Here is a 27,781-nt window from a genome sequence, read left to right as displayed (position 1 = left end):
ACGTGCCGGAGAAATTGGACAGTTTCACGGTCTGGCCGTTTCAAGGAGAAACGAAGAGTGAGGGTCACCATGCCTGCGAACAACTTTTACGACAAAATAATTGCTGTCGCAAAGTAGATCCTGATTATAATGGAGCTGCACAACTGCAAACGCGCGACGCGTCTTATGAATGGATTAGAATCTGTCAAAACGCTTGAGCGTTGTCATTTTTTTTTTTTCGCGAGTCGTCATTCGCTTGCAGTGTAGAGAGGATATTATGAAGAAAATCATCATTTGCTGGAGCCATTTCGCCTTCTTCAATTTAAATGACTGACAATGACACTGTTATACTATAGCTATGTAATTTATAATTGTTTTTACTTTTCTTATGGACGCCAAACAATTCATTAATTGATTAATTATCCTGTAGTCGCAAGTATTTATTGTTTGAGTAAATTTATTGTTTGGCTGCCCAGTAGGCTAAACACAGCAACGTTGTAAAAACGTTTTGTGTTTGCTGTTTTTTTGCAATCTTCTTTTTTAAAGAAAAGTTATTTATTTTAAATTTGGATTTTAACAGAAAAGTGTTCTTACCGTAAATGAAGGAAATAAGATTTAGATTTTTACAGATATTTGGCCTCGTTTTTTTTCTTTTTTTTTTTCTTTTTTTTTTTTTTGATTGTCGAGGGAAAATTAGGTTTGATTTATATTAGCCTACAGAATATTGCACGTTTGTGAAGTTAATTGTAGGCTATATAACCATTGTAGGCCTATTTAGGAAAAAGTAAAAAAAAAATTATAATAATAAAAAAAATATACAAGTCCATGTTGTGCATATATTTGCCACGTTTAGCAAGCTGTTTCCTAAAAAAAATGGTTGAACAATATTTCCGAGATTATAATTTTAATAACATTACAATGATCATATACCCATCATACATACATTAAAGGACGTTTTATGTAATTATTTAGATTAGCTTTTTCAATTTTATATTTAGTACAGATTAAATGTTAATATGTAAATTAAACAGATTTTAATTAAACACATTGTAAATGTTACTTTGACTAATGTAAAAGTTTATGTAACTGCGTAATGCCATAGTAAAAGAATGGAATGTTGTTAAACATGGCTCTGAGTAAACCTTGTATGCAAATTATTATACACCTAAACCTAAACTAGTCATCTGCATTATGTAGGTGTGTGATGATGACTATGTCATCAGTAAATGTAACTTGACTGCATTTTAACTGCATGTCTCTGAGGGTTTTTTTCCCCGTCCCTTTGTTCTTTATTAAACATTGTATATTTGTATCTGTATCTATGTGTCTGTCTGAGCCATTGCAGATAATCAGTCAAAAAAAATCACACAATTACATTTGACTGGCATATGATCCCAAGTAATTTGTCATGACAGACTAAGAGAAGAGCTCCCTCTAGTGATGTGGTATAAAAATACAATGTCAACAAAGATTAGCAGCACAAGACATATTTATTTCATACTTTATTATAAGAAATACTTACAGACTTTTGACGAACTAACATTAGCATGTTCCATAGTGTAAACAGTCCTGCATAATTCATTTGGCTCTGAAGTAAATAACACATACATACTATAAAAAAAATGGCACTCAAGTGTTCTGAAAGGTTCAATATTTCTGTCAACAGGCACTTTGGGGGAAAAAAACAATAAAATATTCTCTTTGAGCAGAATTTAACATCTTGCCATTGAAGAAGACCTATCTTCAAATACAAAAAGCTAAGACACCATATACCACCTGAGTGTATATTTAAAAAAAAACCTCAAAATAAAATAAGATTAATTACACACATAACCTGATAACACAAAACCTGTTTATATACCGTAACATGATGTGAAATACTGACAAGCTGCAAATCTCTGAATGTAAATATTGGAATCTTTTGAAGGTAAACTTTGTTTTGTAGAAGTGTGTATTCATAGTTCATCATGTTTGTAAGTGAACTCCCGGGCGGATATAAATCCATCATTGTCTTCATCTTCTTTTTGGAAGATGTCCTCAACCATCACTTCATGATGGGTGTCATTGGGGGCGTATCCATGTCTTTCAAACTCTTTGCGCAAGTATTCTTTAACCTGAAATAGAAAAGTGTTTAGAAATAACACAAACAACTTACAATGATGAAAACCATGCTTGATGAACAGCAGTTTTTTGATCAAACCTCTGATCTGGAAAGTTTCCAGTCATCATTGAGGTCCATTTCCTGAAAAGACTCATGTGACCTGGGCCCATTTCGGATCTCCATGATCTCAATGTCAAAGATCAGAGTGCTCTCCGGAGGGATTTTACCTGAGAACAGAGCATAACCAATGGCAATAGGTCATTGTAAATTGTTTCTGTATGGGGTGTTAAGACAGACTTAAAAGGCCCAATATGTAATTTTGACCACTGGTCGCTTATTCAAAACAAAGGCGTAGCTTGATGACGCCTTGGTTTCACAGAATCATAGGAGTTGTTGTCTTCACCTACAGCTGGTGGAAAAGAATCAGATGGGACTCGGGAAGAAATCATATTCTTAGATGAGCTAATGTATTAAAAATTTAATAACATTACTGTAGTATGAAGCAAGGCAGGGCTGAACAAGGGCTGAACACTGTCTGTTTTATCATATTAGATACATTTGAGTGTGCTGAAAGTTGTTATAATGCTACTCTGTGAGTTATCTCGTCAGCTACTATGAGACACTTGTTGCCCACTGCAGTAAGCTAGATCGATATTAGGCATGGTAAAACATGGTAATTGTGGTAAATCAAGAATATGAGATTTAAACAATAAGACTAACTATCCCTTTAATGCAACATCAATGGCAAATTTAATATCAGAAGGTAGAGGAAGCTACAATTCCTCAAATAGTGTGTTATGAATGTGTCTTGCTGGCACACCTTTGCCCTCTTTGCCATATGCAAGAGCTGGAGGGATGGTTAGTTTCCTCTTCTCCCCCGCACACATGCCTTGAAGACCCTTGTCCCAACCCTTTATCACCTCACGGATCCCCAATGTGAACCAGACAGGGTTTTTGTCTCCTTGCTGCCGGCTGCCGATTAAAAGACATGTGCATTAGTGTTAAACGCTAGAGACATGCATACTTGACATGCTTGAGCTGGCAGCTGTGTTTTGGAACATGATAGGTGGTTTCTATCTGTTCTAAGTTGGTCATTATCTGATCCAAACTAGACCATCTTGGTCCAGCAACACACCAGATATCAGTTAAAGATGGTCATTATGTATTTGGACCATGGTTACTGACCAGCTAATGCTCACCTTAGATCAGCTAGAATATCATGTTTTTCCAAAAGATTAAATACTGTGTATTCAACAACAAAAACAAACATATTTTGACAGTTAAATAATGATTCCTTAGTGCAAAAAAAGCATGGTTTAGGTTATTGAAGTATATTCTTGCAGTGTGGACGTGGAGTCTATTTAAAGTTTATGAACATGCAGTAGATGGTTCATAAGATGTCACCTGGAATGAAACATTGTGCCATTACTCTCCAGAAAGCCATCGTAGTGAACTAGAAGAATATCCCCGTATTTGGATTTACGATGGCAAAGGAAAGGTTTGTATAGAACTTCTATTTTCACCTCTGGCTCCGGAAGTTTTGCTCCATGCACGTAAAAGAAGAATGCAGAAAAAATGCATGTCCATAATTCTGGAATCATCTTAATATTAAGAACAGTCTAACAACCTCTCAGCTGTTCAGCTGATGTTTCATACAAACAGCAGCAAAGCATGAAAAGCTTCACAAAAAAGTTGGGCAGCCGCGACTACGTGGCAAGCAAAATTTCTGCAGGGGTCTTTCCCAAACTAGGGATGTCTGTCCGATTCGTTAACGAATTGTTCTTTTGAGTCGACTCTCTTCAATGAATTGTTCGAACCCGTTCCCAAACCTGTTTGGCGTTTCCCAATAGTTGCTAAAGTAGTAATTTTTAGTAATTTTAGTAATTATAGTAAAGTTATGTAATTTCCTATCGCCAACTAATAAGTTGCTAACAGGTTAGCAATGTTGACTTGTATCTCACAATTATGACTTTATAATTCGCAATTTCGAGTTTAGTCTATCACGTAAATCTAACTTTAAAACTCACAATTGCGACTTTATATCGCACAATTCTGAGAAAAATAACTGAGATAAAAAGTCGCAATTTCCTTTTTTATTCTGTGGCTGAAACGAATAGTAAAGTGTTCACTAATGTTAGTCAAATCTTGTCAACAACATAGGCTACATGTTAATGACTGATTGTATGATATTGCTGTAAACGTGCCAATTTAGACGTTTTTTAAACGTAGCTACTAAACGATTGTTAAATTTAGATAATGTAAAACGCCACGTTGAGCTGCCATAAAGCAATGCCGTAAAATACTCGCTTAATTTGATTTTTTGAAACGACCTGTTCAAAAGAACCGACTTGGGGAAAATAGACGGGCTTCGAATCACACTCCCAGTCAGATCCCACTGTAAACGTTCCCACCCTAAAATACAACCCTGTATTATTATTGGTCAGCCTCTTTTGAAGACACGCCTTAACAACATTATTCAATTTTAATTGGACGTTAAACACATAGCCCTAGTACAACACCGCCCACATTATCGTACTGTATCCAATCAGAGATGCGCAAAGAGAAAATCCCACAGACGTCAGGCGCATGGGCCGATCCTTCGATGATCACATGGATTTGTATTCTCAAAGCGTTTACGACAATCGATTGCGTAATGTCAAGTGCCAGCAGTCACGTAGCGTTTTTTACGTATGATTGTCGTAGGTAAGAATTATCTCGAGTTTCTCAAAGCGGCTGTGTTGGGCTCAGTATTGCCACGACTAAGTAATGCATTGTCAAGAGAAGGTCTACCATGGAGGGAGTTCTCTATAAATGGACCAACTATATTAGTGGTATGTAATCTGCGGCAGTTTAAAGTTATACGTTATAAACCAGGGAAGTCTGTAAAACAATTAGCCTGTTTGCTAGCTCTAGTAGTGTATAAATGATGTTAAGCCATCATCCTCTTTAACACTCTGTGTCGATACTTTTTTTTTTCAAAAGCAGTGACCAAATCTACCACATACATTTAATCTGGTAAAAACATTTGCTGAAAAGTACTTAATATATGTATTGGATTGTGTTTAATTGACTTCTGTCTATGGGTATTTAAAAGCCTCTTGACTGGAAAAACAAGTCAAACCATATTATTGTCAATGGTCTTAAACGCCATTGTTACATTTGTCAGTTACAGATGTCATTATTGTTCCTTTGTGCCTTTTGAAGGTTGGCAGCCCCGTTGGTTCGTTCTTGTAGGAGGCACTCTTTCCTACTATGACTCTCAAGAAGATGCATGGAAAGGATGCAAGGGCAGCATCAAAATATCTGTGTGTGAAATACAGGGTAAGGGAAAGTTTATGCTTAATCTGAGCACTGAGCAGGAAACCTAATAATGGTTACATCACAAGCAGCTATTCTTTATATGCCTCAGGATATCATAATAAATGCTTGCGCAAGTGGATATGTTTCTTTATCTTCAGGAACTTTTATATCCCATGGGTTGATTTTCATTAAAAACAGATTTCAGCTGTTATTTTTGAGTTTTGGAAACTTTTTTTTTATTTTTATCATGACCTTTTTTCCTACCAATCGTCTTGTATGCCACTTACTTTTGCTACTTTTCAAATTATGATTTTATGATTATCTAAGACCCAGACTATCAAACTCAGCTATAAAAATACCCCGGAAAAGGTTTAATTTTTTATATGGTTATAATTGTGAAGTAAACACAAGCTATTTTCATCTTTATTGTGTGACAATTATATTAGTATTGCCACTCTTTTTCTCTCTTTTTTTCTTAATACATGATAAAACAGGACCAAGCTTAAGATAAAATATGAGACATGAACAGAATTTCTTTTATTTTAAATGTGAGCAGATTTATTTGGGTAATACTTTATTTTACAGTGTCCTTGTTACACGTTACATATACTTACCATAGTATTAGTAATTACATGCAACTAACCCTCAACCAAACCCTAAACCTACAGTAATTACATGTAGTTAATCAATATTAATCAGTACTTAAATATATAATTACACTGTAACATTGAATACCTGTAATTTAATCAAAAAATTGCGGAAAAAATCTGGAATTTAGGATACATAAAATGCTAGATAGGAAGTTAGCCTTTTAAAGACAAATGTGTCGCCTATTCTACTGCCATAATTTACACAATATAATGCTATTAGACCTAATACTTCATTTGATATGGGGTGAAAATGACACTGCGGTTGGAATTATTATGTCTTTACTTAATAAAATGGGGGGTGGGGGGGTGTCAATGTGTGTTCACTGTTGAACACATTAGACTAATTAAATAAAATGTTAAGAGACATTATTTTTTGATAGTCTACAGGCCCCAAAATGACAGTCGTTCATAATAGAAGAAACACTTAAGTACTGTTTTCCAGCTATTGTGAATGATCTTACAAAAGGCATACTTTTCTAATGCATCTTCTTTGTCCTCCCTCTATCCATTGTAGTTCACCCATCGGATTTCACAAGGGTTGATCTGATCATTCCAGGAGAACAATACTTTTATCTCAGGGCAATTAATGCTGCAGAGAGGCAGAAATGGCTTGTGGCGTTGGGGACTGCAAAAGCCTGTCTTACTGACAACCGAACCAAGAGAGAGAAGGGTGAGTGTTGTATTTCTGCTGACAAGATATTCTCTATAGATCATCTGGCTTTTCTTCTTGTGTTAATATGACAGTGAAATATGATAGTGTAATATATAGGGTATAGTAAACAATATACAGTAGTGTATATTGTGTTGGTTTTAGTCCATGTCTATTAGGTTTTTAGCTCCTACTGTATGACAAAATTAACTTTTAGCAGTTAAACATATTGAATATTTACAGTTCCAGGAAAAAATATTACAAAAATATTGTTGTCCTGGCCCCAACATTTCTACGCTGATGACACACAGCTGTACTTGCCATTGAATGCTGGCGATTCCATTCAACCTTTTTTGGATTGCATCAGGGACGTTAAAGAATGGCTGGCAAAAAACTTTCTTCAACTAAACAATAACAAAACTGAAACAATTGTTTTTGGTCCTCCAAAATTACGGAGCTGTTTTATTTATTTTATATTATTTAAGGAGTTGGGTAATCACTTCCCTTCAGTTTCCACCCAGGTTAGGAACCTTGGTGTCATTCTGGATTCAGACTTCTGTCTATCCAAACAAATTAATTCTGTTGTTAAGAATAGTTTTTATCAATTGCGAACCATTTCCAAACTTAAATCGTTTTTATCATTCCAAGATTTGGAGAAGGTTATTCATGCATTTATCACTTTGCGTTTGGACTACTGTAATTCTTTGTATCTGGGTCTTCCCCAGTCGTCACTTACACGACTCCAAATGGTGCAGAATGCAGCTGCAAGGCTTCTGACCTGGACAAAGAAGTATGACCATGTCACCCCGATTTTGGCTTCGCTACATTGGCTCCCGATCTGTTTTAGAATTCAATTTAAACTCCTGTTGTTTGTTTTTAAAGCTCTTAATCATCAAGCTCCACGCTATCTTAAAGATCTACTTACCTCACAGTCGTCATCGAGATCTTTAAGATCTTCAGACAAAGCTCTTTTATCCAGCCCAAAATCTCGTTTAAAAATGAAGGGAGACAGAGCTTTTTCTGTTGCTGCCCCCCGTCTCTGGAATCAATTGCCCCTGGACATCCGCCTTGCACCTTCCATTACTACTTTTAAAGCAAAATTGAAAACCTATGTTTTTTTTGCCTAGCATTTGAATAGTATTATATTTCTGTCTGACTGTTTGTTTGATTGATTTATTTATTGTTTTTCTTGCTGTTTTACTTTATTTTGTATTTTTTATTCTATCTTTATTGTTTTAGTCTGTATTTCTTTCTCTGTACAGCACTTTGGATAGCTTTGCTATGGTTAAATGTGCTATATAAATAAAATTAACTAACTTCCTGTTTTGATAGACAATGTGTCAATACAGGAAGCTAAAATGTGCTTGAAAGCATTTCTTGGGGTTTAAATGAAATTACCTTTCATATCATGATCTGAAATGTTTAACTCATTTTGCAATTCTTCAAAGAACTGTCAATCTGTGAAGAGACTAGTGTTGACACTCACTTTCTTCAATTTTCTTAGAGCTCCAGGAAAGCACAGAGGCTCTGAAAACAAAAATGTCTGAGCTAAGACTTTACTGTGACCTTCTCCTTCAGCAAGTGAACAAAATACAAGAAAGTCCTCTAGCGGAGATGACAGCTGAATCCGGGGAGGTAAGGGAGCGTTGTGTTGATTTTCAGAGTCAACCTTCACTGACTTCTGCTTTACTATGCATAGCATTTCAAGAACATCATTGAGGAAACATATATACTCAAACAATTTTCAAGCTCGTCATTCATCAATAATGTAAGGTTATAAGTGCATTCTTTCATAAGTTATCATTCTAAGGATGTGTTCACATTAGTAGTTAGGTTCTTTTGGTCTGGACCAAAAAAACAATTATACATTTAGTCCTGGTTCCATATGGACGGCACACCTTCACTCTCTTCCATAGTAGAAAAGTGAAGCCGCTAATGTCCAAATATGGTGCTGAAATCTTGCGCTGATTTCTCAGACTCAGTGCTTAAATCTGCGCAGTAGTGAGCGTGAAGTGGAGACGCTATATCAAGGCCCTGCCCACACTCTTGCACAATTGGTTAGTACAGTTTACTGCAGAGCAACTCATTATGTCGGTGTGAAATAAAGTTTTTTTAAATGAAAGTTAAAGCTTCAATATCCTTCTGAAGATCCAGAGAAAAGTCAGTTGGTGCCTTACTTAATAGAGTGACTACTTCAATCAGAGAAGCTGTCAATCTCACCTGTCAATTAATCATGATGTCACTCTCCGGTTTTATAGCATGAAATAACTAGCTAACATAAGCGTGATTAAAATCACAGAAACCATCTTTGAAAAAAATTTATTTGTAGTGTAATTTGATTGTTTAGTTTGTCTCACATCCCATTAGATTACTTGGCAAGGGCAGGACATGTTGCTTAGGACACTTATCTGGTTCTCGTAACTTTCACATTGTCATTTAACACCGGACCTAAAGATATAGGAAAGCGTCTTTTATGACGAACCACGACAGAACTTACGGAACATTCAAAACAATGCTGTGCGTTTGGTTAAATGCGCTCACTATACGCACATATATATGATGGTATATCATGGAGCTGACAACTCGTGAAAAGCTTAAAAAAATTTGTAACGGTGGTGCGCACCAATGTTCAGTTGGTAGCATTACTAATTCAAATAAACAGCAATAATAATAATAATAATAATTCATTACATTTATATAGCGCTTTTCTAGACACCCAAAGCGCTTTACATAGAAGGGGGAATCTCCTCAACCACCACCAATGTGCAGCATCCACCTGGATGATGCGACACCAGCCATATTGCGCCAGAACGCTCACCACACACCAGCTGATTGGTGGAGAGGAGGCCGAGTGATGAAGCCAATCAGGAGAGAGGGGTTTATTAGGAGGCCATGATGGACTGGGGCCATTGGGCAAATTTGGCAATAACAGAGCAATCACACCAGGGTTTGTTTTAGTCCAACCAACCAAGTGTGAACATACTCTAAATTAGGGTTGTCCCCAACTGAATTTTCAAATCTTTCTAAGTCGGCCGATAGTCGAATCATCTATGTGTGTTTGTGAATGGGTTGGGAGGGGCACGACAAGGTAGTCAGCAGGAGGGTAAAACTATTCGACACAACGAAAAACAATAACAATCATTAATTTACATAATTAAATTAGAACAGAATATACATTTCTAATAACAAACAAATAAATAAAAATGATAAAGTCAGAATCAAGTCGCAAAATCTCAAAGTGCAGGGGAACATATATATATATTTAAAAAAACACAAGCCACAGTTAAATTAGGTAACCCTGTGTGATCAATAAATAAAATAAAAATGAATAAATTATTAAAACAACGAAAGTTTAGCCAGAATTGTGAACTTTCTCTTTTTGACTGCCGAAACAACAATAAACTAGCCTGACAAGCCAGACCCATATCAAGATGTTTGGTCTGGAAACTCACCATTGACAGGGCTCAATCCGAGGGGCGGGATAAACGGTTGTCTTTCAAACTCCCTCTGCTCACAATAGGATAGCGCTACAACCAACCAGAGCAACAAAGGTGAAACGGAGCTCGTTGGAAGATGAAACTTTCACTGTATCCGGTTGGCAAAACTCAGAATACTTCCCTTCTTAAGAATGACTTCAGTGCCGTTCTTTTCTCAGAGAAAGCCCCGCCCACCGACCCTATACACGATGTGATTGGCCCGAACAGAGTTTGGTTTTTACAGCTCAGAAGTGTATTGAGAGTTGCTAGACAACACTCGCGGCAGATTAGATTGGCTGCCGCTATGGTGCATCTAGATTTCTAGGCTAACAATAAACACTAAACTGGCAGTTTAACTAACCATGTTGACATCAAATTAAAATTAGAAACGGCTGAAATGTTTGAAAACACTTTTACCCTTCCGATCGGGGAAAAAAATACAGTCTTTCACTCTGCTTGTGTGCGTTTCAGTCTTAAAATTTTGTGCGAGGAAAACCAACTTGTTAACGTTGGCTGTCAGCAGTGCACTCCTGGTTTTACTGATAATAAATCCTAGCCTGACAAGCCAGACCCACATCAAGATGTTTGGTCTGGAAACTCACCATTGACAGGGCTCAATCCGAGGGGCGGGATAAACGGTTGTCTTTCAAACTCCCTCTGCACGCGATTGGATATCGCTTCAACTAACCAGAGCAACACAGGTGAAACGGAGCTCTTTGACAGATTAAACTTTAGCCGTATCCGGTCGGCAAAACTCCGAACACATATTCCCTTTTTAAGACTCCAAGTCTTCCAGAGTCGTGGTCAAAGCTGATTCGAAAGACCGCTGCCGTTCGCCAGTTTCTGTGTTTACAAGAAGCACGCAAACGCAACTCAGCCGTCGTCATTATGGCCCCGCCCACCGACTCTATACACGATGTGATTAGATTCGCTGCCGCTAGGGTGCGTCTAGATTTCTAGGCTAAATAAATCCAGCCTTGGAGAAAATTATTTCTGATGGTGTGGAAGTAGATGGGATGCTGTGGAATCTCTTTGCAGCCCTGGACAGCTTTGGGTATCTCTCCTCGTTCTTTTGCCACCATTCCAGTGGTCCTGTACTGCTTTTTGTAGTGTCTTTTAATAATAATAATAATAATAATAATAGATTTTATTTATAATGCACTTCTCATTCCGAAGAATCTCAAAGTGCAACAAAGGGGGGGGGGGGGGGGGGGGGAATAACAACAAAAAAATGAATAACAAGTAAAAATATAGAATACTACAAACAATCAACCAAGACAGAAAACAGAACAGAAACAGAGCTGATGGTGAACAGAAACAGAGCTGATGGTGAACAGAAACAGAGCTGATGGTGAACAGAAACAGAGCTGATGGTGGAAGTCTCTGTTAGCTCCGCAGCACACTGTGGTCCACTCCATGTTTCAGATTTCTCCCAGCGGCAGTGTCCCGATGACATCGCTGAGGCACGACAGCTGAAGACCAGATGATGGGTCTTCTTCATGATGATTCAAACGATGGGGATCGCTGCAGCACCATGCAGGAGGCAGAACATTCCTCCGGGCACTTCTGTGGACACACCGGGGCCGGCGCAGATGTCGCTCCATGGTCGCAATGCAGGACGGAACAGCGGCGCAGCCGAGAAGCAGAACATCCCAACATCATGCCGGACACCGACGACGAGAGCCCGGATGACGCTAGCCCGGTGCAAACTTCAGCCACCATGCAGCTTAAGCCCAAGGGAGACCACCAGTGAGCACCCGCGGTGAGAAACATAAAATGTCCTCCAAACCAGAAACCAACCGCAGCAATTCAAATGTAAACATTAGAGAAGCGGTTGAAAACGGCGAAACGACAAACAACGTCCTCTCAGTGGCTGCCAGCAATCAGCAACAGTCCCAATTGTAGCTCTGACTGTTAGACTAGTCACAAACATAAGGAAATAAAATAAAATGTAAATCTAATAGTACATTAACATGATTTGTTGTGGGTGGAGAAGCGGCGAACAGACGACGCCAGCGTCCTCTCCCCCACGTTGCCTAGCAACCCAAAATAAGCCAAAAATAAATAAAATAAAAATAAAATTTTAAATAAGCCATCACCTCACTGTCCTCTGGCGGTTGCTCCTCTTCATCACTGGACAACAGCATCGACATCACTTGGTCTTTCTCTTTTTCTAGTCTTAAAGTGCCTGCAGTATCATGCTCCTCTACCAATTCACTGTCATCACCTACCTCCTGTACAGGCCTGGCAGCTAAACTCTCAGCTCAGATTTTCAACCACAGTAGACACCTCATTCCTTCGCTCATCATCAGTGAAAAAAGAAAGCTTCTTAAAATGTGGGCCAAGAATGGCTGCCTTGATATAAACACTGCTCTCCAAAAGACAGCCTTTAAGCTCCCATGGTATGTCAATCTCCTCGGTCATGGTACTCTTGAGGGTCTTAGTAACAGCACTGTCGTCTTCGTTTACCACCAAGTGTCGTTTCCTAATGTTCATAAGCATCCGAACAGTGGCAGACAGAGATGTGTTCATATCTTGTGACAAAAGCTCTGTCAGTTTGATCATTGGCTTGAGTCCTCTGCCATTCTCCACTGGGAGATTGCAAGCTCTAGATCACGGTAGGACCGTTTGCTGACACTCTGCAAGTGCTGTGGTGACCTTTGCGCTTTTTTTGCAGTGTAAAACAAGGCGCCTTGCAGCAGCAACAGTGCGACACACAGGATCTTTCTTTAATGCGCTGTTAACGCACAATTGCAGTGTATGCCCCGCGCAACGGACTCCCTGTACAGTTCCCCACGATGAGTTTTGGGCGAGTTGATTGGTGCATGCAACCATATGCGTTGCATTGTCATGGACAACAGAAACAATCTTAGTACCTGGAATGTCCGAGTCAGAAATTACTTCTTTCAGTGTTTGTGAAATATGTTCTGCAGTATGATGGGTGGTTGGATTTATTCACACACACGTTCAAAATATTATTGAACTAAAAAATATTATATTATTAAACACTTCTTTCTTTTCATGTTAATATAACCATACAAAACAAGTAGTTCTGTGTAAAACTAGACATTGAGCACCCCCATATTGCCAAAATGGTATGATCCGCGTTTCATAACACTCGCAAAGATTCGACTGTGAGCTCGGTGGTCGAATCAGGCTCCGCATATCAATGCATCGCATCTTCGACCATTCTGGGTCACCCCTGCTCTAAATGTGTGTTTTGTCTTTATCACAAAATCAAAGGTAGAAAATCTGCCTTGTACTGCTCAGAATGGTCAAGTGGCTCTTAAAATGTAGTTTCGGTATGTGTTGGTTTCAGGTAGGAGATGAGACAGGAAATCTAGTGAAGTCCACATGCACCACCTTCTTGAAGACCCTGGAGGAGTGTATGCAGATTGCTAGCCGGACCTTTAATCCAGACCTTCTGAGACAGACCCCTCCAGGCTCTCCTCCTGTGGCTACCATCAAACCTCAGAAGGTATATTAAATAAATTAACCAAATGGAAAATACAAGGATTGTGCTGTTGTAGATTCTGATTCAGTTTGTCAGAACCTAAAATATTTCTTATTTCCATAGATCAAATATTCTGATCCAAAAAATCAGCACCCAGGAGAAACGTGAGTTTAATAATGTTAATGGACTATTGTGTTTTAAGCTGTGCTTTTGTTTGTCTCTAAAATGTTGAAAATGTGTTTTATGCAGACAAAATGACTTAATAAACACCTCAGGAACATCAGCACATGAGAGTGGGCCAGAAAATGAACCACCCCCATCTCCTCAAGAAAGCATACCTACATCACCCACAGGTTTGCCAAGCATTAGGTCAGTCAGATTCAGAACTGGTGCTACATTTAGTCTCAACTCAACTCTCCTTTCCTATCTTGTCTATGTCGTGTTTGGTTTAGAAAGTGGTTTAATGGAGGACCAAGAGGAGCCCATGGAGCCTCCTGGGCTTCTTAATGCCTCTTCATCAAGCACACACAACCCTGAAGAACCTGTTGGAGAGGAGAAGGACAAACCGTCAGAAGAAACAGACCATGGCCAGGAAAAACAACAGGAAGTCTCCCATAGGCCCACACAGAACAAAGAAGAAAAGGTCACTGAAGAAATCCAGGCTGACCTGGAAGTGAATGATCCTCAGTCTGAGAACAAACAGGAAGAGGAAGATAAGGTGGATACATTCTTCAGTACCATGAGCCACAGGTATGAGGCGCCTCCGTTGCTGTGATCCTCTGATGGAACGAGATGAATGTGCTGCACAAATTTATGCAATTCAGAATCCAGTTTTCTTTGTGAAAATTACATGTGGTCATGCTAATATCAAGTTATAGGCAGCACCTACTCTTAGAATTTTGTTTACGGAAATGTGCTATATTCAGAGACAGCATTTCAATGAAAATCTAGATTGAGGGACTAGAAATCTCCATGAGTAACATTGTGTTCAAGATTGTGTGCGATGTGATAAACCAACGTAATCAATTCTGTCTTTCCATGTTAATGGAATGTCCTGGTTAAGTGCAAATTAAGGTCTTTTGAAAGAATATGTGCTGTGAATGCTGTGAAATACCCCCCAAAATAATTTGGACACATTTGTCAGTTCATAAAAACAAAAAAGGCAATGACTGAAATGCACTTATAATTGAAGTCTATTAGATAATTTGTAGTATCTTGCCTTGTTAGATTGTTTTAAAAATGTACTTCCCACAAATAGGGTACACTTAGGTATCCCATAATTTTTTTTTTTTTTTACAGGTACACATTCATGCCATGTCAGAGTAACAAAACTAATTTTGACTGCTGTAATGTAATGTGGTATGTCTTAATGCAAGAGTACTATGAAAATAAAATGCATACATTACAGTTTAATGTAGCTAGCATTAGTTTAATAACCCTTCTAAATAAACATACGTTTATTAATAATGCATTTATATATTGACTGTTACTTCTTGTATTATGGTTTTGTAACTTTATATATAAAAATTACAGCAATATTTGATTTCAAAGTAGCTAGGAGACTATTTTGTTTATATATGAATTTTAAAATGCAAATTGTGAAATTTTAGTAAAGGGGTTAAAACAACTCGTATAATATTTAAAATGACCTCCTTCCTTGCTGGAAAATACAAGACTAATTTGTACCCTGTTTGTGGAAAGTTCCAAAACAATGAACTAAATGTCTCACACGTTCATATAGTATGGTTTCAACATGTAAAGATTTGAAAGACAAATGATTATGATTAAATGTTTATCGTGGTATGTTTTCTTTTGATCGCTCAAAATGAGGCCTGGCCTGTGATGAGGGTTTGTAGATTCTTTTGCTATATACATAATTCTTTCATCTTCTTTATGTAATGATGAGGTCGTCATATAACTACAACACTTATCTGATCCAACAACCTTCATTGGGCTGAAACCAAATTGAATTGAACCGGTAATGTTATCTAAGCCAATGTGTCGGTATTCATATATGAAAACCTTTTCAGTATTATACCACTGTGTGAAGGTTGTACAATTTTTCATTTACTAAACCTGTATTTAATGTGTGCTGTTCTTAATTAAGGACTGCATGCTCCAAACTGGTTTTCTTCTGCTTCGGCTATGCCTGCTTTTGTATTTGGTGTTTTATTTGATCAAATAAATTTGCTTTCTGTTGATGTTTGTGCACTAATGCTCATGTATTGTCCTTGTGTGAATGTCTGTGGTTTTTTCTTGTAGATTTAGTGATATAATACTGGAGGACGACAGTGGTATTCCCACACAGGCCTTTTTGGATTCTTGCTATGCTATAGTACCAGTTTTAGGTAGGACACTCTACCTTTCACTTTTCCACCCTTTCTTTGCTCGGTCTCTTTCCTCCTGTCAGTTCTGTCAGCTCTCTCATTCTCTGCTCTCATTAGTTTTGTGCTTGTTAAAGGTTGTAAAAGGCTACTGGGGACATTTATTTCTGACACTTTGTGCACGTGTCGGCTCACCATGTGGCCTTGATTTTAATTAATTGAATTTTTTTCTTATATTATTCTGCATCTCATATTAGTCTGCTCAGTTAATCCCTCATTCTTCCTCAGGCATGGTCATGCATGCTTTATCTTTATACTGGGACAGTTCGGTGAGTATCTGACTACTAGGGCTACGCAGGGCTAAGTCGAACTGGATCAGCAAGCGCTTATGAAAGCTTTTGTACTGCACTTTCTTCAAATGTTGCAGTTTTTAACCTCACTTTTTTCTCATTTGAATGGGCATGATGCTTCTGAAAGGGATTGGGCTAGGATTGCTGGTTTCTTTTTGGGTGGTGGTGGCTTTAACTCACATATGGAATGCATATGGAATGTATCCAAGTGCAGATAGATCATTTATAGATCATCACAAATAATTAAAAAAATACTGTGAACTGCCACCAATTTTTAGGGGGACAGTAAGATTTTTGTAATGCTTTTGTAAGAAGTCTCTTAAGCTCTACAAGGATGCATTTTCTTTAGTCATCATTGTCACTTAATCCTTCAGAAAGAAAAACTAATCTGCTGATTTGGTGCTCAAGGACTTTGTTATTATTATTATCTGTATTGATAATGGCATAGTATTTTTGGGAAAACTTTAATACATTTTCAGCATTCTTTGATAACTAGATATTTCAAAAGAACAGTATTTTCTTTTTGTAGCATTGTAAGTTGTTACTGTCACTTTTAATCAATGAATCCATCCTTTCTGAATAAATATAATCATTTCTTTAAAATAAAATCTCACTGACCTCAAACTTTTGAACTTTAGTGTATGTTTAGGCAGAAAATAAGTTTATCCAACAAAGTACTTACAAAGGCTTTCTCCCCTCAGACAAGCTTGGACCAACTGTCTTTGCTCCAGTTAAACTAGATTTTGTGGGAAACATTAAGGTAAGTGTAACATGCAAACAATGAAACGTAATGCATCATTTTTTATTTATTTATTTTTAAATAAAAGCAAGAACTGTAGAACATGAGCAGTGGGTTTATGGATTATAGATTCACTATAATAATATATATATGAACTACAATTTACAATAATATAACATGAATGTTGATAAATGTTAACATAAAAGTTCAATAAACTAGCTTATTTCCCCAATATTTGAGCAGGTGCTGAAAAATAAACTTTTAATGTTGCAATTCATAAATGCTTTAGACTACAGTCCTAGTCATGGTTTATTTTAAAATTAAAACACTTGGGAGTTCTTTGGTCAAGTAAAAGCAAACTGCAATTTACTGTAACTGAAATAAAGCTTAAATGTATTTTAAAGAAAATACATTGCACTTTACTTGTATTTTAAAACAATTATATTCCCAGTAGAGGGCCAGATTTCAGAATAGCAATAGTACTGCGACAACATCTCCAAGACGCTTAAAGAAACCCTCCTGCAAAGCTCACTGAAAAACTGAGCAAGTGTACCAGGACAAAAGCGGTTTAAAACACAAAGGGTGGTCACACCAAAAACTGATTTGATTTAGTTATTAGGAGTTCATTGATAAACAAAGTCTATTTATGACATTATTTTTGAAAGCATTCTCATTTTACAGCATTTTTACACTAGTGTCTAAAACTGTTCAAAGTACTGTAGATTTGCAGGAAGGTTTCTTCAAGGAGATGTTGTCACAGTGATTGTGGATTTTGTTTTAGTTTTTTCAGCTTCTTCATGTAATCATTGAAACCATGAATATTTTATAGCAAATTGTCAAAAAAAAAAAAGTATTAACGTTTGACCACTCAAAGTGATTCCTGTGATGACTTTTGAGATGGGTTTGTAGTGGGTTTCCTTACATATTATATTCCTTACACATAATTACTATTCTGAAATCTGGCCCTCTACTGGGAACATAATTGTTTTAAACTGCAAGTAAAGTGCAATTTATTTTCTTTAAAATAAATATAAGCTTTATTTCAGTTACAGTAAATTGCAGTTTGCTTTTACTTGACCAAAGAACTCCCAAGTGTTTTCATTTTAAAAATAAACCATGACTAGGACTGTAGTCTAAAGCATTTATGAATTGCAAACATTTTAAATTCATTTTCCGGTGTATGCTCAAAAATAGGCTAGTTTATTGAACTTTTATGTTAACATTTATCACCATTCAGGTTATATTATTGTAAATTGTAGTTCATATGAAAAATAAAAATTACTGAAAATGATTATCTTTCATATTTATATAAAATCTTGCCTAGGGCAAAAAAAGTGTCTGGGCCAACCCTGGCAAACAGTGTCCAGTGTCTCTGTAATTGTTTGGGATGTCACCATAACCACTAGAGGGCATTATAACTTGATCTGATGGTTGAGTCTCCTTATTTGCTCGCTCAGAAAATCCAGCAGAAGGTGGTGTCCGATCCTGAGGGTTTCCCCACCCTACAGAGCATTGTGCTGCACGAGGTGGAGACGGAGGTGGCACAGGTGCGGAACTCGGCCACTGAAGCACTGCTATGGCTTAAACGTGCGCTCAAGTTCCTCAAAGAATTCCTTTCTGAAATCAATACAGGGATGAAGGACGTTCAGGGAGCTCTTAGTAAGTCGCGTGATCAAGTGTAAAACAGTTTAAGTTTTAAAAAGAAAGTGACGCATGGTTCAAAATGTCCAAACAACTGTCCTTCGCCCATGTTGTTATCAGTGCTTTGTAATGTCTCCTGTTAAAAAGTTTTTCTTTCTTTCAGATAATGCATATGGAAAAACATTACGGCAGTATCACGGATGGGTTGTTCGAGGCGTCTTTGCAGTAAGTATTGTGCTAAGAGCTGCTTTTCCATTTTAAAGGAAAAGGTTTGTCTGAAAATGTCATTGCAATTTACAATGCCCTAGTGTCAAACAGCACAATTATTTTTATTTTTTTAAATACAAAGATGTTAAGGGCTGTAAAGCTCCAAAAATATGTATATATATATATATATATATATATATATATATATATATATATATATATATATATATATATATGTATATATATATATATATATATATATATATATATATATATAAAGAAGTTATGTAAAAAATATGTGTGTGTATATATATATATATATATATATATATATATATATATATATATATATATATATATATATATATATATATATATATATATATATATATATATAATTCACTCAAATGTAAACAATATATTTTATTTGTGAAATAATGTTCAGCCTTTCTTTTTAATAGTCTACTTATTTTCAGCGGTCATTAGGCTTGTACACACTGGCCACAGACAGACATGAAGATGTACCTTTCGTTTCCTCAAGCTGACTGCTCACTAAACAGTAATCAAGTTTTCAGGCCATTTCAAGTTTGATTTTGATATGACATAATCAATGTCAGCGGTGATATCTATATGGCTTGGTCGTTTAATTACTTTTTAATTAGTCTTCTCATTAACGGCATTTCTTTATTCAGGTTGACTCCCAAATGCGCACAAAAACAAGAGGCAGGATTTATTATTTATTGCACTAACCAATCATAGCCGATCACATCCAATCATAACGAGATACCGCCATTACCGACTTTCCTCCCATTCATTTCAGTTACCCCCAACAAAACTCACTGCATGTGTTACTTTCTAAAAACGGGTGACTACACAATTTAATGTAAGAGTTACGTTTTATTTTTGTAATATTATTTTCTCATGCACATTTATTGTTTTATTCATGTGCGCTCGTAATACTTGGCCTGTCTTTTAAAATTGTCCTTTTGTGTTCCAAAATTCAAATTCACAGGCCTTTCTGACTCTGTTTTTGTGTTTGTTAGCTGGCTCTAAGGGCCGCCCCATCCTATGAAGGCTTCATGGCTGCTCTGGTTTCTCATGAAGGCGATGAGCTGAAGGAGGGCTTTACGACCGGCATGCATCGAGACCTGGACTACTACCTGCCAGCTATGGGGAAGCAGCTGTCTATCCTGGACGCTCTCTATGAGGAGTACGGCTTGGAATCAGACGAGCTCGTGTGACTTACACAAACGCACGCACACAGCGAACACAGCTTGCTTCTGACGGAGCTCATCGGCTTCAGTGGTGGAGCATTTCTTCCACCCACTGTGGTAACTGAAAGTTAGTGTTAAAGAAGGCAGGGAGGTTTCTGTGAGGGCAGGGCTTGCAAAGACTGACCAGTAAGAGTATGTTGGATAATGTGGCATCTGCAAACTCCAATAACAGTCATCCCTGCAAAATTGAAACGGGGGGCAAGGTGTGATTCTAAGTGTTTTCAGGGAACAGCTGTATTTTTAGAAACCGTCAGTGGAGTGACCAAGTGTTTTGTTGACATGGGTTGTATGTTTTTTCATACACATTCAGCCATCAGAGTGCAAACCGCAGATATTGTGAAGAAGATAATATACCGTATTGTTTACCTCGCAGTGAAGGTGGCAGTATTCCTTATTTGCAGTAAAAGTGCAAAAATGCACTTGTGCTTTTGTCCTCACTTGAAATATTGCATTACTTTTGTTCAGATACTTAAATCTTTTTTATTTTAGACTAGCACAAAACTAAGAAGTTATTCAAAGACCTTCGGGGATTCAGATAAACATGCATCATGAAACCGTATAAGTATGGGGAGCTATTTTTGCAGTGACATAATCTTTAAGCGCATTCACAATGGCTCCAATTCTGGACTCATAGGATCAAATTGGTGATAGGGACCAAAGGAGTTTCTTTTTCTTGGTTTAGTGGAGAGATTCCCAACTATAGAAATGTAGTTGTGATCTTGAATCTTCATCTACAAAAGAAAAGATGTCATGATATTTCCTTAGTGACTATTTATTGACTTATTTATATGAATATCAATTCCAACTGTTGATTTTATTATAAGAATCACATTATGCTCGCTCTAAAATCATATGAATGATAATAATTTGTGCATGTTGCATTGCATGGGCTTTGTTTTTATATTTCAGATTTATATTACTAAATGATTAGCACATAATATGCGGATGACTGTTCGGTTTATATTTTATTCTTATTGAATTCCAGACAGTTTTAAACTAAAATCCCATAAATCATTGTGTTTGTAAATATGCCCTCCTAACATTTTCCACTTTATTTTTTTTGTATTCCAGTCACAATTTGTCCGATGTGTCCTTTATCAGAATCTTTAAAGGGATTGTTCATCCAAAAATGAAAAAGCTGTCATCACGTTGCTTCAAATATGTATGAGTTTCTTCATCTGCAGAAAAAAAATATATATTTTGAAGAATTTCGGTAAATAAGTTGTACTGAGAATATAAACATGAGAAATTTCTCAAAATACCATTTTTTTATGAGTAAGTAAATTGTGACGTAATTTTCAATTTTGGCTGAACTAACCTTTTATATCTTTATTAAATTAATAAGACTTTAGTCAAAAAAGCAGAGCTTTGACATAACATCATTAAGAAAAATGTTTGGTCTTCTCCCAGGAATAGCACACAAGATGCATGTTGTCTTTCACTAGTATTAAAATGTCGATATGCCTTTTTATATGCATTTACTAATTGTAATTTTTAAATTGTCATTTATACTAAATTGGCTGCTGTGTTTTTTTTTTTACCTTTTAGTTCCAAAATATGCAAAATTCTTAGCAACATATACATTTTGTATATTTTCAAAGTCATGAGGTTACCAATAAGTGTAGTTATCCATCCAAGTTACAGTTTTAATTTAGACACACGAGTAATGTTACATCATCTGGATGTGGTTGCCAGGATACTCCCACCACAACAAGGATGATCACTAGACTCAATAATAAGGAACAAGAATAGAAGGATAGTTTTTACGTGTGATAGGTTTTTGATAAATACATACACATTCACCGATCTGGTGAAGTAAATAACACTGATTATCTCTCCATCACGATGCCTGTTAGTGGGTGGGATATATTAGGTAGCAAGTGAACATTTTGTCCTCAAAGTTGATGTGTTAGAAGCTGGAAAAATGGGCAAGCATAAGGATTTGAGCGAGTCTGATAAGGGTCAAATTGTAATAGCTAGACAACTGGGTCAGAGCATCTCCAAAACTGCAGCTCTTGTGGGGTGTTCCCGGTCTGCAGTGGTCAGTATCTATCAAAAGTGGTCCAAGGAAGGAAGAGTGGTGAACCGGCGACAGGGTCATGGGTGTCCAAGGCTCAATGATGCACATGGGGAGCTAAGGCGTGCACATGTGGTCTGACCAAACAGATAAGCTTCTGTAGCTCAAATTGCTCAAGAAGTTAATGCTGGTCCTGATAGAAAGTTGTCAGAATACACAGAGCAGTCATGATGCCCATGCTGACGCCTGTTCACAATCGAAAGCACCAAAAGTGGGCACACGAGCATTAGAACTGGACCACAAAGCAATGGAAGGTGGTGACCTGGTCTGATGAATCATGCTTTCTTTTACACCATGTTGATGGTGCATGTGCGTTGCTTACCTGGGGAACACATGGCACCAGGATGCACTATGGGAAGAAGGCAAGCTGGCGGCAAAGTAACATCCACATGGATGGCAGGATCCAAGGTTTCCCTGCAAAAATATTGCCCAAACATCACAGGACCTTGGGTCCTGCCATCCATGTGGATATTATTTTGACCCGTACCGGTTGCAGACCTTGTACATCCTTTCATGAAAACGGTGGCTGTGGCCTCTTTCAGCAGGATAATTCACCCACAAAGCAAAAAAGGTTCAGGGATGGTTTGTGGAACGCAACAATGAGTTTAAAGGGGTACTTCAGCGCTGGGAAGATGAATCTGCATTTAAACTGGGTCATCAATGCAGTAGAAATGTGAAATTATTTTTGAATTTGGTGTCTTCTAGACTGAGAAAAGACAGAAAATGTATTTTTGTCCCATGGGGATGAAAGACTACAATTCCCAGAATGCTTCGCTGCCCTGTGAGGCCATTCCCAACACCACCAACTTCATTACTGTGACTGAGTTAGAGAAGACACTACAATTAAAAACTGAACGTGTGTGTTCAATATAATGAGTGAGTCACCGCGCGAGTGTCACAGCCCTGAGCACTAACTGCAGGAGTGATGAGAGCTGAGGTAATTGCGACTACATTCGCGGCATACATTCACAACGCCAGTTCAGTCTGGCACGTGTTTCAGTTCATGCCTTTGCAAGCTTAACTTTCATAGAAATGAATTTGAGAAGTTAAAAGACTTACATTGCTCACCATAGCTCCGTTTAAATGATCCTGTCTGCAAGCTGAGCTCTCCCTGCGAGCTGAGTGTAATCTCCCATCCCCCATGCGCAGATTTAAAACATGCGGAAATAGCTCCCTCTGCTGGCTGTAGTCTTTAGCCTCTGGGCAAACATTCCTCCTATGATGCAAAAATCGTCATTTTGCATCATAGGAGGAATTTTTCCAGAAATAAAATGCATAAATCTCTTGTCTCAGGGAGATATGAGGGGGGAAAGCACAATAATTTGAATATTCTCCAGGTTTTCTACTGATACAAAGCCATATGCTAATCGCTGAAGTAACCCTTTAAGGTGTTGACTTGGCCTCCAAATTCACCAATCTCAATCCAATTGAGCATCTATGGGATGTGCTGAACAAACAAGTCCAATCCCCATCTCGCAACTTACAGGACTTAAAGGATCTGCTGCTAACATATTAGTGCCAGATACCACTGCACACCTCCAGGGTTCTAATGGAGTCCATGCCTCGACGGGTCAGGGCAGCAAAACGGCAATCAACACAATATTATGTCATATTGGTGATCAGTGTATGTTCTAATAACGTTATGGAGTCCATAATGTTGAGAGAACCTTGCCAGAACATTATCCAAAGTTGTGAGAATGTTCCTTGTTAGCTGGGTAGACTCATAGTGTGAGCATTGGGCTGAATGAAATAATGCATCTCGCAAGAAGATGATGTTTACAGCACTCCTGCACACTCAGTGTTCAAATTAGTTCACCAGCTTTTATTTACTCATCAGTGGACTAATGCAGGGAATGATGAATGAGGGTGAGATTTTGGATACAGCCCTACACTGTTAAAAAATATGATCATGAAGTTATGACAGCATATGTTTTTTACTTGCTTTAACTCAAAATAATATAAGCAATTAGCACATTTTTTATATATATAAGTTATACAAGATTCCACTCTTTTATTTTACAGTATATAAACTGTGATTATTAAATTAAATAGGAAAAAAGGCAGCTGTCATATTGTATGACGATGGATTATACCACTGCAGGTTTAGTGGTGTCATGTTTCAGGTGCTGGTGTAGGACGGAGGACGGGGGGCCTCACGGGCAGGAAACAGAGAGGACCCAGCTGTCACTCGGGGCCCCAGTGGAAATCCCTGACCTACATGAGGGAATGGCAAGCATGCAAGGTGCAATAGAATGGAAGAGAATAAACAACAAACACATGTAAATTAGAAATAAATGGACAGATAGTAGCCAGGAGCAAAGAAACAATTCACAGGAAAATTTGTGTATCAATATAAAATCTATAAATTGTATAGATAGACAGGGGCTAACCTCTATTCAGTACATCCAGAAAGTATTCAGATTTTGTTATGTTACAGCCTTATTCCAAAATGAATTAAATAAAAACAAATATCCCCTCAATTCTTTAAACAATACTCCATAAATGACAACAGGAAAGAAGTTTGCTTGAAATCAGGACCCAAGGTTTCCCAGCAGCACATTGCCCAAAGCATCACTGCCTCTCCCTGCTTGCCTTCTTCTTAATGACGGCGCGGGCAGCATTCACACGAAGGTACATCACAAAACTTCTGAGGCAGCATAATGGTTTAAAGATCTACAGAAAAACAGATCGAGCTTTGGGGAGAGCTAAACAAATATATTACTACAGTAGTAATTTTACACAAAAACTAACCAGCAACCACAACTTTCAGATGCTAACTTTCTTTATTTTTTTTGCTCAATTGTTAACAAATTGAACGCATAGGATTGTGGGATATCAAAGGCAGTGAAGGATACTATGCTCTCTTTAAAAATCAATCAGATGAAGGCGTCTCAGGAGAAAGGAAGTGAAGCTAACTTTGGATTTGGATGTGCCTTGATGCCTTGCTACTTTGGAATGCAGCATTTTTAAGTTTCCGGAAGTAAGCTAACGTGATACCCAAACAATCAGCAGCGTATAAATCATGACTGCCTATTGAGAAAAAACGTCAAACCCACAGAGATGTATATGACTGTACAAGCTTTAGAGGAGTTGATGGACTACTCGTTCTATGTTAAGATCATCATTCTGAATCCGATCCGAACAAAGTATTGATGATGAAACAACTCTACCTCTCATTTCAGCCAGATGATCCAATAGTAGCAGCTCGCATCTCATTTCTGCCTGGAGGAAGGACAAACACCTGTTACTAAACCTTGCAAAGACAGAACTGCTTGTGGTTTTGGCCAACACAACACAACACAACTTCTCCATTCAGCTAGGTTCATCAAACATAACTACTTCCATGACAGCCAGGAACTTTGGAGTTGTGGATGACCAGTTGAACTTCACAGACCACATTGCTAGAACTGCGGTCTTGCATATTTGCCTCAGACAACATTAGAAAGTTCAGGATCTTCCTATCAGAGCTAACTCCATGTCCAAGATTTTCTTCTGTCCAGACTGGACTATTGTATTGCTCTCTTGGAAGGCCTACTAGCATGCACTGTCGCAACTGATCCAGAAATGCAGTTCATTAAAAAAAGTGGATAAATAAAAAAAGTAAAAAAGAAAGTATCGAAATATGGGAACACTTTTTTGTTGTTGGTTTCAGACCAGTACAAATGGCTGTACCTTCAAATTGTTTCTTGGACGATTTCGGACACAGCTTAGGGTTTCAATAGAAGACATTTTAAACTCCAGACTATAGGATTATCAGAAAGTTTCCACTCAGCCACAATGGAAAGTCCTGGGCAGCTATAGCTAAATAAGACCCCATTTGAGCCTCCACAAATGCAACAGGGTCTCAGCTCACAGCCTGTTTCATGTGGCCTCCTCTTCATAGTCTCATACTGGCATGTTCCCAACAAAGTTCAAAATCAGATTGTGTTATGCAATGCATATGCAAGATATCGCCTAGCTCATCTGCAGGCAAATTACTGTAATGAGATTATTGGGTAAAGATATGGCTCTATAATATGGTTACTCGACGACGACCCTCTTCAAAAATCTCTGTGCCACGCTCGGGGTTCCTGCCAACCTTTAAAAACATAAACACACACACATAATTAAAAAAATTCCAGCCCAAATCCACAGCAGAAGACTTTTACAGGCTCCATGGTCTGTTCTCCAGGCAGCACAAAATGTTTCTTTCCTGAAAGACTGTCGACAGCATCCCTTTTATCTTTCTCTGTCACTTTCCATCTTCTCCGTGATCAATACACTGTCAATCACTGTCAGGCCAAACGCCCACATATACAGTCTGAACAGCAGAGCCAGAGACTCAGCACAGAAATGCTGATCTAACTGCAGCTGGCAGTGATCTAGCACAAAGCTTAGTCAGCTACAACTCATCAAATATACAGCAATGAGGGCAGTTCAACGTTCTCTGAAGGCACGGCAACATAAATGTTTTAGAGACATCAAAAAAAAAAAAAAAAAGGGCAAAGTGAAACTTTCAACAGGTTATATAGGTTCATCTTTTTGAGCCAATCAGTTTGAATCAATTTGAAAAAAAGAAAAAAACAATATTTTAAGTCAGAATCCAAGACTTTTGTCCCAATTCCAATAAAGTCTTAACGAGTCGACGCGAGGTCAGAAAAGTCAGAGCAAATTGCCAAAAGTTGACAAATTTCACTGTAAACCCCACACAATCTAATGGCAATGCGTAACTATTTTACGTTTTGGTGAGTTGTTGTTGGCTAATTTGTATGAATTTGTCAATTTTTTTACGATCAGCTCACAGTGACTGGTATGTTTAAGGGTACGTTTTTGTATGATTAACATCATTCAAAATCACCACCTCATAACAGTCTCGTTTTCCCATGAGAACAGATTGGAAAATCATGTATAGTGTGTGATAGGTACATCAATTTTCTAGCTTCAGAATATGAATCCATCCAGTCAGAGAATATCAAACATATTTGATATTTTGAGCTTATGTTAGAACACATTTGTTGCGTCTAAAAACAGACTTCCCTACTATATAGCATGCGAAAAACAGTACGTCAACAGGCTAGTTGTTGTCCGAATTCATAGACTGTATCCAAAAACTTAAAATGCTGCCTTATGCCTTAGGAGATCGCATTTCAAGGCATCATAGCATGTCCGAATCCAATGTTAGCTTCAGTTGCTCTTCAGCTGATGTTTTTTTAAATGCAGCATAGGTGTATCCTTCACTGCTTTTGATATCCCACAATACCATTGGTGACAGTTGAGCTAGAAAAAGAAAGATATCCTCTAAAAAAAGCTGCAGTTGCTGATCAGTCTGTGCATAAATGTATGTTTCTGACCAAAGTTTTCTAATTCTAAAGTCATTTCTTGAGATAAATTACTACTGTAGTAGTTAAATATGTTATGTTCTCACCAAAGCTTTCTCTGTTTTGCTGTAGATCATTAAACCGTTTGGCTGCCTCAGAATTCTCTCTTAAATTTAGTTTTGCAAGGTATTTTCATGTACAAACGCTGCCTGCAGAGTCATTGCCTATAAGGCAGTGAGGCAACAATAGCTGATTAAGTTTTC

The 27,781-nt window shown here is 37.6% G+C and overlaps 2 protein-coding genes across 2 annotated transcripts; one reads left to right on the top strand and one right to left on the bottom strand.

Moving 5' to 3' along the window:
• Positions 1 to 1,376: 1,376 nt before the first annotated feature.
• fkbp14 (FKBP prolyl isomerase 14) lies at positions 1,377 to 3,893 on the bottom strand. Its single transcript, XM_067449747.1, has 4 exons — positions 3,485 to 3,893; positions 2,901 to 3,052; positions 2,180 to 2,307; positions 1,377 to 2,093 (listed from the first exon to the last, which is right to left on the bottom strand). The coding sequence occupies exons 1-4, from the start codon at positions 3,679 to 3,681 to the stop codon at positions 1,935 to 1,937; spliced, it is 636 nt and encodes a 211-aa protein (XP_067305848.1). The 5' UTR covers positions 3,682 to 3,893; the 3' UTR covers positions 1,377 to 1,934.
• Positions 3,894 to 4,773: 880 nt separating this feature from the next.
• Positions 4,774 to 21,660, top strand: plekha8 (pleckstrin homology domain containing, family A (phosphoinositide binding specific) member 8). Its single transcript, XM_067449070.1, has 13 exons — positions 4,774 to 4,911; positions 5,285 to 5,401; positions 6,545 to 6,700; positions 8,184 to 8,314; positions 13,475 to 13,633; positions 13,733 to 13,773; positions 13,859 to 13,962; positions 14,062 to 14,359; positions 15,872 to 15,957; positions 16,985 to 17,043; positions 18,480 to 18,681; positions 18,827 to 18,888; positions 19,914 to 21,660. The coding sequence occupies exons 1-13, from the start codon at positions 4,872 to 4,874 to the stop codon at positions 20,109 to 20,111; spliced, it is 1,653 nt and encodes a 550-aa protein (XP_067305171.1). The 5' UTR covers positions 4,774 to 4,871; the 3' UTR covers positions 20,112 to 21,660.
• The last annotated feature ends 6,121 nt before the right edge of the window (positions 21,661 to 27,781 follow it).

Source organism: Pseudorasbora parva, chromosome 7, assembly GCF_024679245.1.
Source record: "Pseudorasbora parva isolate DD20220531a chromosome 7, ASM2467924v1, whole genome shotgun sequence".
NCBI lineage: Eukaryota > Metazoa > Chordata > Actinopteri > Cypriniformes > Gobionidae > Pseudorasbora > Pseudorasbora parva.
The sequence above is the reverse complement of the archived record's forward strand: the minus strand, read 5'-3'. Positions and strand labels throughout refer to the sequence as shown.

Excerpts from the sequence above, each read along its gene's own strand:
- fkbp14 (XM_067449747.1), bottom strand. The coding sequence starts at position 3,681 with ATGATTCCAGAATTATGGACATGCATTTTTTCTGCATTCTTCTTTTAC. Across the intron at positions 3,053-3,484 it reads GGCACAATGTTTCATTCCAG|CCGGCAGCAAGGAGACAAAA; the intron begins GTGACATCTTAT and ends TTTAATCGGCAG. Across the intron at positions 2,094-2,179 it reads GGAAACTTTCCAGATCAGAG|GTTAAAGAATACTTGCGCAA; the intron begins GTTTGATCAAAA and ends TTTCTATTTCAG.
- plekha8 (XM_067449070.1), top strand. The coding sequence starts at position 4,872 with ATGGAGGGAGTTCTCTATAAATGGACCAACTATATTAGTG. Across the intron at positions 13,634-13,732 it reads CTACCATCAAACCTCAGAAG|ATCAAATATTCTGATCCAAA; the intron begins GTATATTAAATA and ends TTATTTCCATAG. Across the intron at positions 15,958-16,984 it reads TGCTATAGTACCAGTTTTAG|ACAAGCTTGGACCAACTGTC; the intron begins GTAGGACACTCT and ends TTCTCCCCTCAG.